The sequence below is a fragment of the Sphaerodactylus townsendi genome, linkage group LG12 (assembly GCF_021028975.2).
Source record: "Sphaerodactylus townsendi isolate TG3544 linkage group LG12, MPM_Stown_v2.3, whole genome shotgun sequence".
NCBI classification, from domain to species: Eukaryota; Metazoa; Chordata; class Lepidosauria; order Squamata; family Sphaerodactylidae; genus Sphaerodactylus; species Sphaerodactylus townsendi.
In genome coordinates, this window is record NC_059436.1 from 46,854,607 (window position 1) to 46,870,236 (window position 15,630).

The window sequence follows — 15,630 nt, forward strand, 5'->3', positions numbered from 1 at the left end:
TCCTGTTTTATTATTATTATTATTATTATTATTGGGGGGAAAGAGACTCTTAAGAATGTAGCCGTGGCTCTTGGTCCTTGATTGAAGTACAGCTAGGTTGGTCTACTGATAGGAAGCCATAGAGATGCTTTGTCGGCCTAGAGCAGTGGTGGCGAACCTTTGGCACTCCAGATGTTATGGACTACAATTCCCATCAGCCTCTGCCAGTATAGCCAATTGGCCATGCTGGCAGGGGCTGATGGGAATTGTAGTCCATAACATCTGGAGTGCCAAAGGTTCGCCACCACGGGCCTAGAGCTATTGATTCAGGCAGAAGGATGAAATAAATTGCTTTCAGTTACCAAAGTACTTCAAAAGGACAGCTCCCAGCAGTGGTATTGCTTTTGCATAGGTAAAAACTGGAAGGAAAGGCCTGGGGCGAGGGAGAATAGCTGAGTATCTCAAGAGTGCCAGGCAGTTAAGCCAGCTTGGGGAATGTGGGCAATTTGTGCCAACTTAGGAACTAGAAACCCACGTTTGGGAGTGCAGGTTGACAAGAGTGTGGCTAACTTGTGACCGGAGCACTTGGCTGTGAATGGCAGAGAGGTGGCTGACGAAGCGACCTGATGGTGACCTTGTTACACGCTGAGCCAGGTCACATTAACATGCTGCTGTTTCCCTGCCCTTCTTCGATTTCGTGCACATGCTTCTGTCTTATCAGCTCTGAAAGCCAAGGCATGTGTCCAAATGGTAATGATACAGTCCATGTGAGCCATGAATGAAGGACTCCCTAGAATTCAGCAGGGACTGGTTCAGTATACAGGTCTATGTGAACTGCCCTGAGGAGAATGACAGGAAGTTTCAGTGTCTATAAGCCTCACTTTGTAACCCTGAACTCATTGCTAGTGACTATGTGTGGTTTCTTAGAGTTCCTCTCCCAGCACTTGGTGACTTCCTGACAGAGGCGTAGCTGGGACAGACTGCGCCCGGTGCGCACTCTGTGTTTTCTGCCTTCCCCCCCACCCCTGTACGCACACACTTACCTTAGTTCAGCCTGAAAGTGCCAGCTGAAAAAAGCGGCCTGTTCACTTGAGGCTGGATACGGCCTGGTGGGAACTACACTTCCCAGGAGACCTTGGGGCTTGCAAGGTCTCCTGGGAAGTGTAGTTCCCACCAGGCCATTTGCAGCCTCAAGTGAACGGGCCACTTTTCCAGCCTTCACTTTCAGGCTGAACTAAGGTGGGGGGGGGGTGATTTTCCACGCCCCCCAAGCGTGCGCCCGGTGCAATCCCCCCCAGCTTCCCCCTGGTAGCTCCGCCTCTGCTTCCTGACTTCTTAGATCCTAATCAAAACCATGTAATGCTCACCAAAGCAGACTTAAGTCCTCAACATAGTCATTTATTCTATGTACTGGGACTCAGCCTGTACATTCGGTAAGAACCAAGTGAGCTGGAAGGAGGGTCAGGGACATCTCTTGGAATTCCTTCTGTGGCTTTTACCAATGTCATCCACTAGTTAAGATAAATCTGATGGTAGAGCTGGAAACTCTTAAAAAATATTCTCTTAACAATTCCGCTGCTTCCTCAAACAATGTTCACTTTGCAAGCACTTTCCCTCTTGGCATGATTGACGTGTTCTTCCTCGTTACTTGTTGACTTAGAGATACTGTTTGGGGAACATTGAGGAGGATTTTATTTTTCCTGAATTACTGAAAATCTCAAACCACTGGTTTCGTTTGAATATCTTTTCTTCTTTCTCATTGTTTGTTTTGTTTTGAAGATTTATTGAGTTTTGTTGAAAACCCAGCTGGCTGGCGTTTTGCAGCTTTTAAAAAGCTAATCGTTGTTTCAGTGCTTTTTTTAAAAAGAAAAATTCCTTGTTTGGGGGTGAGGAGATACTTCCTTTCTAATAGTCACACTTTTTCAAAAGTTTTCAAGAGTGACTTTTTTGTTGTTTGCCAGTAACCCCTATTGAATTTGGTCTTGTGAGAGAAGCTGTAGAATCCTAAGTTTGATAAAGATGGAGAGGAGGCGGAGCTGGCTTCTGCTTCCTCTGCCTCTAGTGCCAAAGGAGATAGATTTGACTCAATTATCCTCCATCATAAGCGTTGAATAATGAGAAGAGTTTTCAACATATTATTGGCGGGGTACACGTGTGTGTAATGTTACAGAACTCCAAATTATAAAATTTGAAAGATGGAGCTTAATGAAACATGCAAATCCTCTACTCTGTCGATGGAACTGGCTCAGCCAAGAACCTGAAGACGAACCAATGTTGAAAGAGGGCAGGTTGCGGAACTGAATTTCTCCATCCATCTGGCACTTTATGGCCCAGATGGTGCAGCAGGCATTATTTTCAGTCCGTGGCAATGAACGGGGATGGGTTTTAAACTCCTTTAAACAGCTTTTTCTGTTTAAAGAAAAAATACCATTGGTTCCTCTTAAAAATGGCTAAAACCCAGTGGCGTAGCTCCAACGGGACAGGGGGGCATGACATCCCAGGCACATGGCATGGCGGGGTGGGGGCAGGCGACGCCGTGGCAGGGGTGCAGGGTGCGCGCGTGCCCCGGGCGCAGTTCCCCCTTGCTCCGCCCCTGCTGAGACCCCAAGAAATGTTTCGTTAAGACTGAATTACTGTTTCCCAAAAGCAATGTCATGATGTCCCTTTCTCCCCCACCCCTTAAAAAGAAAACATGTGGCTGTGCAGCTGAGCTGCACCTGCATGGTGAACCTCTGGGAGGCCCCTCATCAGGTACATTTCGCCTCAGAGCACCCAAATTAGGTGCGCCCCTCCTGGAGAGGGGGCGCAATGGGAGGGCAGTCCCCTCCCTCCCTCCCTCATTGCCTGATCTGAAGAGCTGCTAAATGGATCCACTGTTTCTGCTTAGATTAGCTAAACAAAATGGCTGCCGCAGTAGCTTAGCCCTGTGGACGGGGCTGGTCTCTTGGGGACTGTTCAGCAAACTCGTCGCCTGGTCGCGAGAGTTCACGGGGTCTGCAGTCCTCTGTATCCAAAGGGCCTTATCCTGCAGAGTTCTTGTGGTCCGGCAGCTCTGTCAGCTCCTCACGGATTCTAACCTTAACCCTTCCCTGCTCAGCTAATGAGGGGCAAACTCTCTTTTCATTTATTTTTTTTAGGAGAAGTTAAAAAGGAACTTGGAACTTGAAGAGGAGAGTGTCCCAATTCTTTACACCTTGTTTCAAGAAATGCCATTTGCTAGTTTTGTTTTCTAAGCCCATATTTTTGAGGGGGTGAAAACGAGAGAGAAAGAGAGAGAGAGAGAGAGAGAGAGATTGCCTTTATTTTCTTGAAAAAGCTATTGAAGCTGAGATGAGGCGCGCACTCGATTTTATATTCAGATAATTCTATAGCAAGAGAGAGCGTAGATATTTTTTGGACAAGGAAACGGGACTATGCAAATTTGGGAGAAAAATGGCTCAAAGAGTTAGTTTTAACACTTTCTAAACGTTGGAATCTAAAAGCAGACTAAAAAAAACAACAACCTAAAGGCATTTTTGTCGTCTCATGCAAGTATATTAGATGTTAGTTCCGCAGTTGTTTTTGATGATTCTTCGAAAAGTTTCGTGGGGCTGGAGGGGAATTAGTTTTTCTTTTCTTTTTTTAAAAAATGGTTTTAACTTACTCCTCTGGTGTTTCTGTTCTTTTACGAAGGAATGCTGTGCCGTCTTTGATTCAACTGATCGTGTCTGTATTCTGTTGCCTGGTTCCTAATGTAGAGAAACAACAGCTATAAAGAGGAAATCACTATAATGTCAAATGTCTTTACGATTTTGGGGGAAATAAAGGGGATTTTTTTGGGTACTTCACATCCTATCTGTCTTGGTCAGTTATTTAAAATTATTAATATATTTCCTGCCTGATTCACTCAAAATGTTTTGAATGCAGCATTGTTAGTCTGAAGTTTTGGAGCAGGTGACCCTAAAATGCACTCAGTCCTTCACACACAAATGTAAAATGGCAGATTGTGGTGAATTCCTGCCTTTATTAACTGGGAATATTTAAAGTTGGGTCAGCTAACCAGACTAGCTCCATATCTGCAAGACTCCATTTTGAGGAAGCCTGTTCACGACAATTGAATGTGGGATTTCCTTTATGTGTTATTCACATCAATTGTGTTCAGCTCCCCCTCCCTCCAATATCACACTATAGGAAAATAAACCAGCTAATATTGGGGGTTATTCAGTTGAGACCACATTTTTAGTAGTCTATTGAACAACTGGGATGGTGGCAGCTAGTGAGGCATTTATAGGCTTTTGGAGGCTTCCTCAGAGATGGACTGAAAATGTTTGGTAGCTGGAACCATCTTTGCAACATCCTTATCTGATAGTTACCCCTTTGCAGTTGGTATTATTGTATCCACTGGTGGACAAGGGGCTGAGAGAACATGGCCATAATTACCTGTGAACTATTTATTTGACCAGCACAACTCTTCTTCTTCTAGCCCCCGTTTCTCTCCTGCAGGAGACTCAAAGGGGCTTACAATCTCCTTGCCCTTCCCCCCTCACAACAAACACCCTGTGAGGTGGGTGGGGCTGAGAGAGCTCCGAGAAGCTGTGACTAGCCCAAGGTCGCCCAGCTGGTGTGGGTGGGAGTGCACAGGCTAATCTGAATTCCTCAGATAAGCCTCCACAACTCAAGCGTCAGAGCTGGGAATCAAACCCGGTTCCTCCAGATCAGAGTGCACCTGCTCTTAGCCACTACGCCACAATGGCTCCCTGTGAACTTCCCCCGCCACTGTCAAGAGCAGCTGACGTGCTTAGTCACTAAAATGCATGAATATGGTCAATGACCAGCACATTTCCTAGACTGACGGCTCAGTTCCTAATGATCCTGTGCCCTCTCCTTGCCTACCATGTTACATTCTTGATCTTGGGACGTGAGTGCTCAGAGTGTCTTGCTAAGGGGGAAGAGGCTGGGTTCAAATATGCTCCTCCACCCTGAAGGTCAGTGGCTGATCATGGGCCAATCAGTCACTATCAAAATCCAACCTATTTCACAGAGCAGGTTAGGGAGACAGAAAGAGTGAACAGCCTCATTTAAAAAAAATGATTTCAGAATAGCAACATGTCTGCTTTTTTAACAAAGCGGTGGGAGGGTACCTATTCACAACGGTAGCCGAGCCAATGGGCATGTCCCGCTGCAAAAGTCCTCTAGCTCCAGGTGAATTTTTCAGGATCTCTATAGTAAAGATCAAGTGGATTTGGAGCAGCCATTCTTGCTGACACCTTAGCAAGCCAATTCAAGGGAGAAAGAAGTGGATCACCATCTGCAGTCAGAATGGTGTAGTGCAGAGATGTCCAACTCTGCCCTCCAGATGTTCATGGCCTATGATTCCCATCAGGGGCTTATGGGAATCGTAGTTATGAACATCTGGAGGGCCAGAGTTGGTGTAGCAGCTAGACTTTTGAATTAAGGGGACCTGGATTAAAATCCACACTTAGATCAGTAAGTGATCTTGGATCAGATAGCCTACTTCACAAGGGGATGGTTGTGAGGCTAAAATGGAGGGGAGGCAGACATACCACCCTGAACATCTTGGAGAAAAGACTACTTGGGGAGTCCTAGCAGCATCTGGGGGGGAATCACAGCAACGTCTTGGAGCAACGTTGCTCGTGGGGAGTCCTAAGCAGCGGCTCCTCTTTTCCCTGTCCAGCCTTCCTGGTAGAAGCCTCTGGGAGGCTGGAGCTATTGCCACACACCAAGCTTGCCTTACACCATTCACTCTTTCCACACAAAGGAAGACTGGCCAGAATTAGCCAGCTGTGATCTGCTTTGCCTTAAGCCTTTCTTCATCAATTTGGAGACTTCATTCAAATCATTCTGTGAAATCCATCTCTCCTCATCTCACGCCTGCCTCATGCTTTCCACACCTGTGGCACAGGAGAGATTTGTCTGAAAGAAAGGGTTGCTCCAGAAGCCGTGTTAAATAAAGGACAAAGTTGTACCTCGCCGGCTTTCTTCTTCTCTGGCACAGGTACAAGAGCATGCTCATCCTCGAATCTGGCAGCTGCATGTCTTCATTTTACCTTCCACGGATCCCTGACCTATAAGGTTAAAACAGCAGCAGACATGTAGAAATTAAATCTGCAGCAATTTCCCTGCTTGTGAGAATAGGTTGGAGCTCATGCCTATCACGTGATTCCTGACTTTCTGGATCTAGATTTTTAAATCTCTCACCTTTACGTCCGCATTTGCCCAATTTTCTACATGTATTTATTTATATCCTGCCTTGATGCCCTCACCATAGCCACCCCAGCGTCTAACAAATTAAAAACACGCATAATAAAAAGCACATTTTAATCATTAAAGCTAAACAAACACCCATCATTAAAACCAAAGCTAGAACACGCATATAAAAACAGCAATGAAAACAGGGCAGGCTGAAGAGATCACTGAGGGAATGCCAGACGGATAAAAATTTGCAACGGACACTTATAAAGGATTAACCCAGATTTTTATTCCAATCCAAAAACAGAGAAGGAGCAGAACTCAAGGAAGTCTCCACGCATTGAACTGGGAGGCCAATACAACCGGAAGTGACCAGTTGCGTGAAACTTTTTAACCGTATCTCTTTGCGCAAGAGCCGCTTTTTGTCCGCTTTTAAAGCCATTGTAGAGTTAGAACAAGACTAACGTGATCCTAAACTTCCGGCAAAAAACTGAGCCCTACGTCCCTACCTAAGGACTGAAACTCCCATTATTGTTGTTGATAGTATAATTGGTCATTAGAACAATAATATTTCACCAAAGGGAGAAAACTTCTTTACAAGTCTACTGAATGCAAAGGGTAGCGTGGTCATCTATCAGTTTAGTACAGGGGTGTCCAACGCTGGCCCTCCAGATGTTCGTGGCAGGGGATTATGGGAATCGTAGTCCACGAACATCCGTTTAGTACCTCCACAGTGAGATTCTCCAATGTATTTCTAAATGGATGTAAAAGAAAGGCGGAGACCGGAAGTGAGAACGAAGAGGAAGCGGCGCATGCTGCTCTAGCCTCCATCTCTATGACTCAATGCTTGATTGGATAACTTGGCCGGAAGTAGACGAGTAGAGTGGGGCAAGAGCGTCAGCAGAGAGGCGTTTGGAGTCTCATTATGGTGAGTTGGGGTTTCTGTTGCGTTGGGCTTTGCTGCTGAGTTCACTTGGCTGGGAAAAGAGTTGCTTTATTCCCATGCACGTTTTGAAACGGCGCATTAAATGCTGCTGGCGCGGAGCTTTGGCCCCTTCTGCACGTGCAAAATAATGCACTTTCAATCCAGTTTCAATGCGCTTTGCCGCTGGATTTTACCGTGCGGAATAGCAAAATCCACTTGCAAACAATTGTGAAAGTGGATTGAAAGTGCATTATTCTGCATGTGCGGAAGGGGCCTTTGACCAGGGAGATTCCGCGGCTGGGGTTGCTGGGCTGGGAAGTTTCTCTCCCAACATCTGCTTCAGTCAAGCAAGGATTTCTGATAAAGGTCTTAATGGGCATGCGAGGTTCATTTGACCTCTTTCTACTGGTAACTTTTTTGAAAAGGTGTTTTTCCAGCAGTGGAATATACTAGGTGTGGGTCGTATAGATGGGGTCATGGGAGTAGACTCTCTGCATACTGGTAATCATAATATTTTTCTACGCTTTTTTATTGTTGCTGAGACTGAGATTTGAGTGTAGAGCATTACTACCACCACTAGTGATATTGGGGTTTCTGACACTTAAGAACATTAAGAAAAGAAAAAATGACAGAGTAGCCAAGCAATTAAAGAGTGCTGATTTTTATAACACATAAGTCCCCGCTGCAAACTAAGGTAGTATAGCATAATTCTTCAGTTAGTGTGCAGGTCTGAAAGAACAGGGTCTTTGTTCTGATTTTTTAAAAATTAGACCTTTTGACTGCTATTTAAAGAAGGCATTTTTATTTTTTGCTTCATTCTTAATGGTTGTTTTTATTTCATCCTGAGCTTCCTTTGTTTTACTTGCACCCAGATGTATTTTAGGGATGGTTAAGTGCCACTTAAATGTATTGTATAAACGAAAAGTCCAGAAACCTCAAGCTATTGTTTCAAGTTGTCTCTTGTCAATAAACAGACCAACCACTTTCTTTCTTTTTTTTTTCTGTTTCTGTTCCAGGCCACAGCTACTGACCAGATGGTGGGGTATGGCTTAGTAGCCTTCAGCTTGGCTGTCTTCACTTACTATACTACCTGGATTATCATACTGGTATGGACTTTGTTTGCTGTAATATAATCACTTCTAGGCCTTAGGGAAAAGAGTCCTCTGAGGAGCAGGGTCTGTCTGTAGTTCAATCTCTGGCCCCTTCCGCACATGCAAAATAATGCGTTTTCAAACCACTTTCACAGCTGTTTGCAAGTGGATTTTGCTATTCCGCACAGCTTCAAAGAGCACTGAAAGCAGTTTGAAAGTGCATTATTCTGCATGGGCGGTTTGAGCTCTGTGTTTAATTAGTCAGCCAAGGTGTTCTAAGGGGCCTTTTCTGGGATGGCAATGTGATTAGAACTCCTCACAGAGTTCTGTAGACAACTACGGTTTGCCTTGCTGGGCTCAGAATACTGCCTGCCGCTGAGCTGCCATGGCAACCATGTGTTTTGTCAGAGTAATTCAGATGAATCTTAGAAAAAGGGGCGGTGGGACAGAAAGAGAGGCAGGCTAAAGAGGTGCAGCCGAATAAAAGAGAGAATATTTGAAGAGGGTCCACAAAATGAGGAGATTGGAAAATGAATAAGTGGCACTTGCAGAAGCAACAATGTGTGTTGGAGCATCCTCCCATGATGCAATGTCCCAGCAAAGTGATTTTGGGGGGAGAGGTATAACTGCCAACATGTTGAGGGGGGTGGGGAATTCAGGTGGAGAGAGGGCTTCCCCAATGCTTGCTTTCTGAGTTCTTTTAAGTGGAGCTGATGGGGACTGAACTCGGAGCCTTGTGTTGGTGGGGCAAACATTCCACTGCTGAGCTGCAATGGCCCCAAATTCCCAGTGCAAAAAAGGAAAGCAGTACATGCATAGCAGTGCCTTTTACAGTAACCGGACAGTGCAGAAGGGACAGGCCTAAAGCTTCATCCTTGAGACGTGTGTCTGTTTCTACAGCCCTTCATTGAGAGTGACCACATCATTCACAAGTACTTTTTGCCCCGGGAATACTCAGTTATCATCCCTGTGGTTGCTGGGTTGCTGCTGCTGCTCTTTGTTGGTGAGTCATATCATAGTGTGGATGTGTTAGCTGATTGGGCCACTTTGCCAGGACCACCCTGGCTGTATTTGCTGCATGCAAGCAGTTCACTGCTAGTATTTATTAGTCAGCGGATTCAGAATGCCTTTGCAAACTCTGTCCTTTGCTTCCACGGGCACCATCCCACTCCCCGTCTCCATTCAGCTTACTTGTCATGCCTTGTCTGTCTCACTTTTTCAAAGTTATCTTTCATACAGATTTGGTTGCTAACTAAATAGTGACTGGTGCACACACCGTGTTTCCCCGAATATAAGACAGTGTCTTATATTAATTTTTGCTCCCCAAGATGCGCTATGTCTTATTTTCAGGGGATGTCTTATTTTTCTGTATTCTGTTTGTCAGGCATGCTTCCAAACAAAAACTTTGCTACGTCTTACTTTTGGGGGATGCCTTATATTTCGCACTTCAGCAAAACCTCTACTACGTCTTATTTTCTGGGGATGTCTTATATTCGTGGAAACAGGGTAGTAGATGGTGGCATCAAGAGCCAATGGTGTGATAGTGTTTAGAATGCCGGACCGTATAGAAATCTGGTTCAAATCCCTGTAGGACCATGAAGCTCATAAAATGACTTTGGACCATGGAATTATAAAGTTGGAAGAGACCACAAAGGCCACCAAGTCCAACCCCCTGCTGTGCAGGAGGACACAATCCTGATAGATGGCTATTCAGCCTCAATTTAAAAACCTCCAAAGGAGACTCCACCACACTCCAAGGCAGTGTATTCCACTGTAAAACAGCCCTTACTGTCAGGTGCTTCTTCCTAAACAAGCTTGCTCCCTCTTCAACATGACATCCCTTCAAATAGTTAAACATGGCTATCACGTCACCCCTTAACCTTCTCTTCTCTAGACTAAACATACCCAGTTCCCTAAGCTGCTCTCTAGATTCACTTGGGGCAGGGGTAGGGAACCTGCGGCTCTCCAGATGTTCAGGAACTACAATTCCCATCAGCCCCTACCAGCATGGCCAATTGGCCATGCTGACAGAGGCTGATGGGAATTGTAGTTCCTGAACATCTGGAGAGCCGCAGGTTCCCTACCCCTGTCATAGGGCATAGATTCCAGATCTTTTACCATTTTGGTCGCCCTCCCTTGGACCCATTCCAGCTTGTCAGTATCCTTCTTGAATTGTGGGGCCCAGAACTGGACACAGTATTCCAGGTGAAGTCAGACCAATGCAGAATAGTGATACTATTATGTCCCTAGATCTTGACACTATGCTCCGATGGATGCAGCCCAGGATTGCATTGACTTTCGTGGCTGACGCATCACACTTCTGACTCTTGTTCAGTTTGTGGTTTACTAAGACTCCCAAATCCCTTTCGCTTGTACTGTTGTCAGTAAGATGTCACCTATCCTGTATCTGCGCATTTCATTTTTTCTGCCCAAATGAAGTATCTTACATTATCTCTGTTGAAATTCATTTTGTTATGTTTTGGCTCAGCTCTCTAATATGTCCTGGACATTTTGAATTCTGGCCCTGTCCTCTGGGGTATTAGCCACCCCTCCTAATTTGGTGTCATTTGCAGATTTGATTAGCGTGCCCTCTATTCCATCATCCAAATCGTTGATAAAAATATTGAATAGCACTGGGCCCAGGACAGAACCCTGTGGCACCCCACTGTTCATTTCTCTCCAGGCTGAAAATGAGCTATTGGTGAGCACCTTTTGGGTTTGGTCAGTCAACCAACTACAAATCCTGTGGTGCTGTGTGGTTTCCGGGCTGTATGTCCGTGTTCTAGCAGCATTCTCTCCTGACGTTTCGCCTGCATCTGTGGCTGGCATCTTCAGAGGATCTGATGGTAGGAATGGAAAGCAAGTGGAGTATATATACTGTGAGGTCAAAAGTGAAGGCCATCTGAATAGAGTAGCCTGGCATGTGAGTCACAGAGAAGTCTGTAGCCTGGGAGTAACAATGAAGCTAGCAAGGTCAATAGGTGAATGCATAAGAATAGAAGTATCCTGGTCTTTATTCCCTTTGATTGCTATAGTCTATAGTTGTCCTGTGTTTGTGTGGAGCTGATCAGTCACTGTCTTGATTCTAGAGTTTTTCAACACTGGCAGCCAAATTCTGTTCATTTTCATGGTTTCTTCCTTCCTGTTGAAATCAGATCCTCTGAAGATGCCAGCCCCATGTGCAGGCGAAAGGTCAGGAGAGAATGCTGCTAGAACACGGCCATACAGCCCGGAAACCACACAGCACCCCAGTGATTCCGGCCGTGAAAGCCTTCGACAATACAATTACAAATCCTTCTAACAGTAGCCTTGTCCTGCCCACAAAGAAAACCAGCTGTTTTCTTTTCAACCAAAGCAGTTGTTTAGGGGGGAGAGGGCAAAGAGAATCCCATGTGCCATCCTCAGCTCCAGGGAGGCAAGAATAAAATAGAACAAAGAGGCAGAAGAACAAGTCATCCGCAATGCTGGTTTCTGGTCTTCATTAGAATGATAGTACCCAAAGTGTTTTTGTTGTTCTGGTGGGTTTTCCAGGCTGTGTGGCCGTGGTCTGGTGGATCTTGTTCCTAACATTTCGCCTGCATCTGAGCTGGAATCTTCAGAGGTGTATCACAGAGAAAAGTCTGTTTCACACTGTGTCCAGAGAGAAGGGAATGTTTAGGGTATATATTGTCCATGTCCCAGGGTGGGGAACCAATCAGTAAGCGCGATACACCTCTGAAGATGCCGGCCACAGATGCAGGCGAAACGTTAGGAACAAGATCCACCCGACCACGGCCACACAGTCCGGAAAACCCACCAGAACCAGTTGGATCCGGCCGTGAAAGCCTTCGACAATACATTGTTTTTGTTGTGATCATTACAACAGCCCTATAAGGCAGGTCAATGTTATCCCCACTTTATGCATGGGGAGCTGAGGCCTGTTGGTGAGTTTATGGAGAGCTGAGAGCTGGACGTGGCACTTTGTGACTTGTAACTCAAATTTCTCAGCTGCCATTCTGCATTCACCAGCCCCACCTACCTCACAGGGTGTTTGTTGTGAGGGGGGGGGGAAGGGAAAGGAAGAGCCCCTTTGAGTCTCCTGCAGGAGAGAAAGGGGGGATATAAATCCAAACTCTTCTTCTTCTTCTAAGCATCAAGAGCCGATATATAAATGCAGCGGAGCCTTGCAGTAAACCTTTCCCTGGCCACTAACCTGGATAGCTTTAAAAGGGGCTTGGACAGATTTATGGAGGAGAAGTCGATTTATGGCTACCAATCTTGATCCTCTTTGATCTGAGATTGCAAATGCCTTAACAGACCAGGTGCTCGGGAGCAACAGCCGCAGAAGGCCATTGCTTTCACATCCTGCATGTGAGCTCCCAAAGGCACCTGGTGGGCCACTGCGAGTAGCAGAGAGCTGGACTAGATGGACTCTGGTCTGATCCAGCTGGCTTGTTCTTATGTTCTTATGTCCCAATTCAGGCCGCAGGTCCAATGTTGAATCTTGACATACAAGAAATGAACACTCTGGGTTAAGAGTCCCATACAGCCTTTTCCATAGTAGGCTGGTTTTCTACAGGCTCTGTGGAAGAGGAGTCAGACATTTCACCTTGCATGTACAGCCAGCAGAATCCAGGCAATGTTTATTCTGCAGACTGTATCATCCGTCCCTCACTAGCCCATATCTCCTTTGGTTCCATCCCTCTGAATGTGCAGGCCCATAGACTTGATACGAGGAACACAGCCCTCTTGCTGCTGTATCACTTCTTTTTCACAGTCCTGGGACAGCAGCATTTTAACTGTGGTTCTAGGGCAGTGGTGGCGAACCTATGGCACGGGTGCCAGAGGTGGCGCTCAGAGCCCTCTCTGTGGGCACGTGGGCACAGAGTTCATCATGTGTGTGGGGGAGAATCGCTACACACACATACACACACACACACACATGTCTAGGCTGGCCTGGGCCGCTGGGCTTGAGTATTAGCATTAAACCTCAGACCTAGTTTTGGGGAAACAGTGTAGGTAACCCTGTTAAGCGCTGTTAAACCCCACTGATTTTCATTCGAAGAACTAAAGCGTGATCCTTTACCTGGGAGTAAGCTCGGTTGCTGGCAATGGGGCTTGCTTCTGAGTAAACCCTCCTAGGTCGTGATTCACCCACTGGGAGAGTTGCTCGGTTGCTTCAAAGCCAAGCCACCGACTATCACCAAGCTTACTCCCGGGTAACGCACGCCTCGGAGCCAACCGTTTTTTCTAAACTTAAACCTCAGTATTCAGGTTAAATTGCTGTGTTGGCACTTTGCGATAGATAAGCAGGTTTGGGGTTCGATTTGGGCACTCGGTCTCGAAAAGGTTTGCCATCACTGTTCTAGGGAGAGTGTCAGGGAGGGAGTCACTGTTTATGCCCTTAATGAGATTTTCCCCCTTATGTGTTCTTTAGGAGTGTTTATAGCCATCGTGGTCTGGAAGAATAAGAAGCCGTCCAAGAAATCTGCCTGAGGGGGACAGAAGGGAAGAGGCATGGAGAAAAATGGCAACTGGTGTACCGGTATTTGTTCCAGGACAATTCAGCCTCTGAGAACTGGCCGCTATCTAGGAAGGACTCTGAGACTCTGCAGCCTGTACCCATTGGGGGCTTGATCACCAGTATCCGGACCAAATAGATTCAAAGCTGTCTCACTTCGAGGGACCAGAACTGATGCTCCTTTTCTGTGCTCACCTGTTGGGATGCATCAAACGGTCCAATTGCAGTCCTGGTGGCTCCGTGACCTGCGTCCAGTCTAAAAGCGAGCAAACAATTGGGTGCTAATTTTGCCCTCTGATCATATGCATGTTCCGCTTTTAACTCCTCTTCTAAATTTCCAGATAAGATCCAAACAGTTTTTGCTTTAGGGATTCGCTCTGTGCTTTCCCCAGAGCTGAACAATTCCCTAGATCCGTGGTGGCGAACCTTTGGCACTCCAGATGTTATGGACTACAATTCCCATCAGCCCCTGGGCTGATGGGAATTGTAGTCCATAACATCTGGAGTGCCAAAGGTTCGCCACCACTGCCCTAGATGCAGGGAAGTGCCTCCAAGTACACTTTCCCAAGGTCCTTCTCAAAAGTAGAGTGCCAGTTTCCAGTGGTTAGGGAAGGATATCTCATCACCCCTTGCTGACCATTTGTTTATCATTATCCTGCCCATACACTGAGCCAGAAAAACTGACCTCTCTAGATGTCCTTTAGTGGCATCTTCTTTGCATTCTCCTGTATATCTTCCTCCTTTTTATTTCCTGCCCTCTCCTCTTTACCCTTGCCTGGCAAAATCATGGAGACTCTCCGTGTCTGGCTGCAGCGTGGGTTGGAAGCAGGAGTCCTCCATTGCCCTGGTGAGTTTTTCCAGACTGCTGTCAGACAAGCAAGCAGAAACTTGTTTTGGCAGGTGTAGTCTGATATTTCTGAGCCATCCACCTACTTTGCTGGCGGAAAGGTTTAGTTGCCGCAGGAATGTCCTCTGCCTTCTTCCTGGAGTATTGCCACGAGATCAAGAGCCAGTTTTGTAGTTTCCCCGGGCCTCTGCGTGTGGGTTTGAAATTGGGATAAAGATCAGCCCAGGGGCACATTTGACTCTGCATGAATAAGCAGAGGAATGACCAGCAAGGGGGGAATTTTCGCAGGACTACCGTATCTATATATAGAAGAAGAGGTGGGGAGCGGAACCCCAAAGGATTAAACTAGCAGAAGAGACACCTTCAGTGGGTGCTGGGAAACCAATTTGTGAAAAACTCCGTGTGCGTTAGCTTAGCCCGTGGTGTCGAACCTTTGGCACTCCAGATGCTATGGACTACAATTCCCATCAGCCCCTTCCAGCATGGCCAATTGGCCATCCTGGAGGGCTGATGGGAATTGTAGTCCCTAACATCTGGAGTGCCAAAGGTTCGACACCACTGGCTTAGGCAGATTCCGCATGGGCCCAAAACAGCGGTGTGAAAATGGTGTGAAAACAGTGTAAACCCTTTTACGCCATTCTCACACCGTTTTCACACCGCTAATTTTGGCCCATGCGGAATCCACCTTTGACATCCTTTGAAGGGGTTTTAGGATTCTGTGATTCAGTCTGCAATATTAGATTTCGTGCAATAATGATAAGACTCGCCACTGGAATAAAAACTGGTTTTGTTGATTAGCTTCTGCTTATGTGTTTGTTTTCTTAACCAAAGAATGTCACATCTGAAACATAGAGTGCTTATTCAGGAGAACTTTGTTAGTGCATCTCGACTGCCTCAGGAGGGGTTTCCTTTTCTACCTCAGATCTGGGTCAAATTTCTTCTCAGGTGCCTCATCTTGTGGCTGGTTGCCCCAAATGTTCTGTGGTTTGGATTTGCCACGAGATACATCTTGCAGAATCTGTTTTTGCAGAAGTTTTTTTTATATGCAAGGAATCTGCCATCTTTTCTGCTAGCTTTCTCCTTTTTTTGCAGTTCTTTC

General features: G+C 46.1%; 1 protein-coding gene across 2 annotated transcripts; it reads left to right on the forward strand.

The window, feature by feature from the left end:
• Positions 1-6,995: 6,995 nt before the first annotated feature.
• DPM2 (dolichyl-phosphate mannosyltransferase subunit 2, regulatory) lies at positions 6,996-14,097 on the forward strand. 2 transcript variants are annotated; one of them, XM_048513574.1, is made up of 4 exons: positions 6,996-7,096; positions 8,110-8,199; positions 9,085-9,187; positions 13,601-14,097. In XM_048513574.1, exons 1-4 carry the CDS (start codon positions 7,094-7,096, stop codon positions 13,657-13,659), a joined length of 255 nt encoding a protein of 84 aa, XP_048369531.1. In that variant the 5' UTR covers positions 6,996-7,093; the 3' UTR covers positions 13,660-14,097. The 2 variants fall into 2 exon arrangements, with proteins under 2 accessions (XP_048369531.1, XP_048369532.1); XM_048513575.1 differs by lacking the exon at positions 6,996-7,096 and adding an exon at positions 7,115-7,594.
• The last annotated feature ends 1,533 nt before the right edge of the window (positions 14,098-15,630 follow it).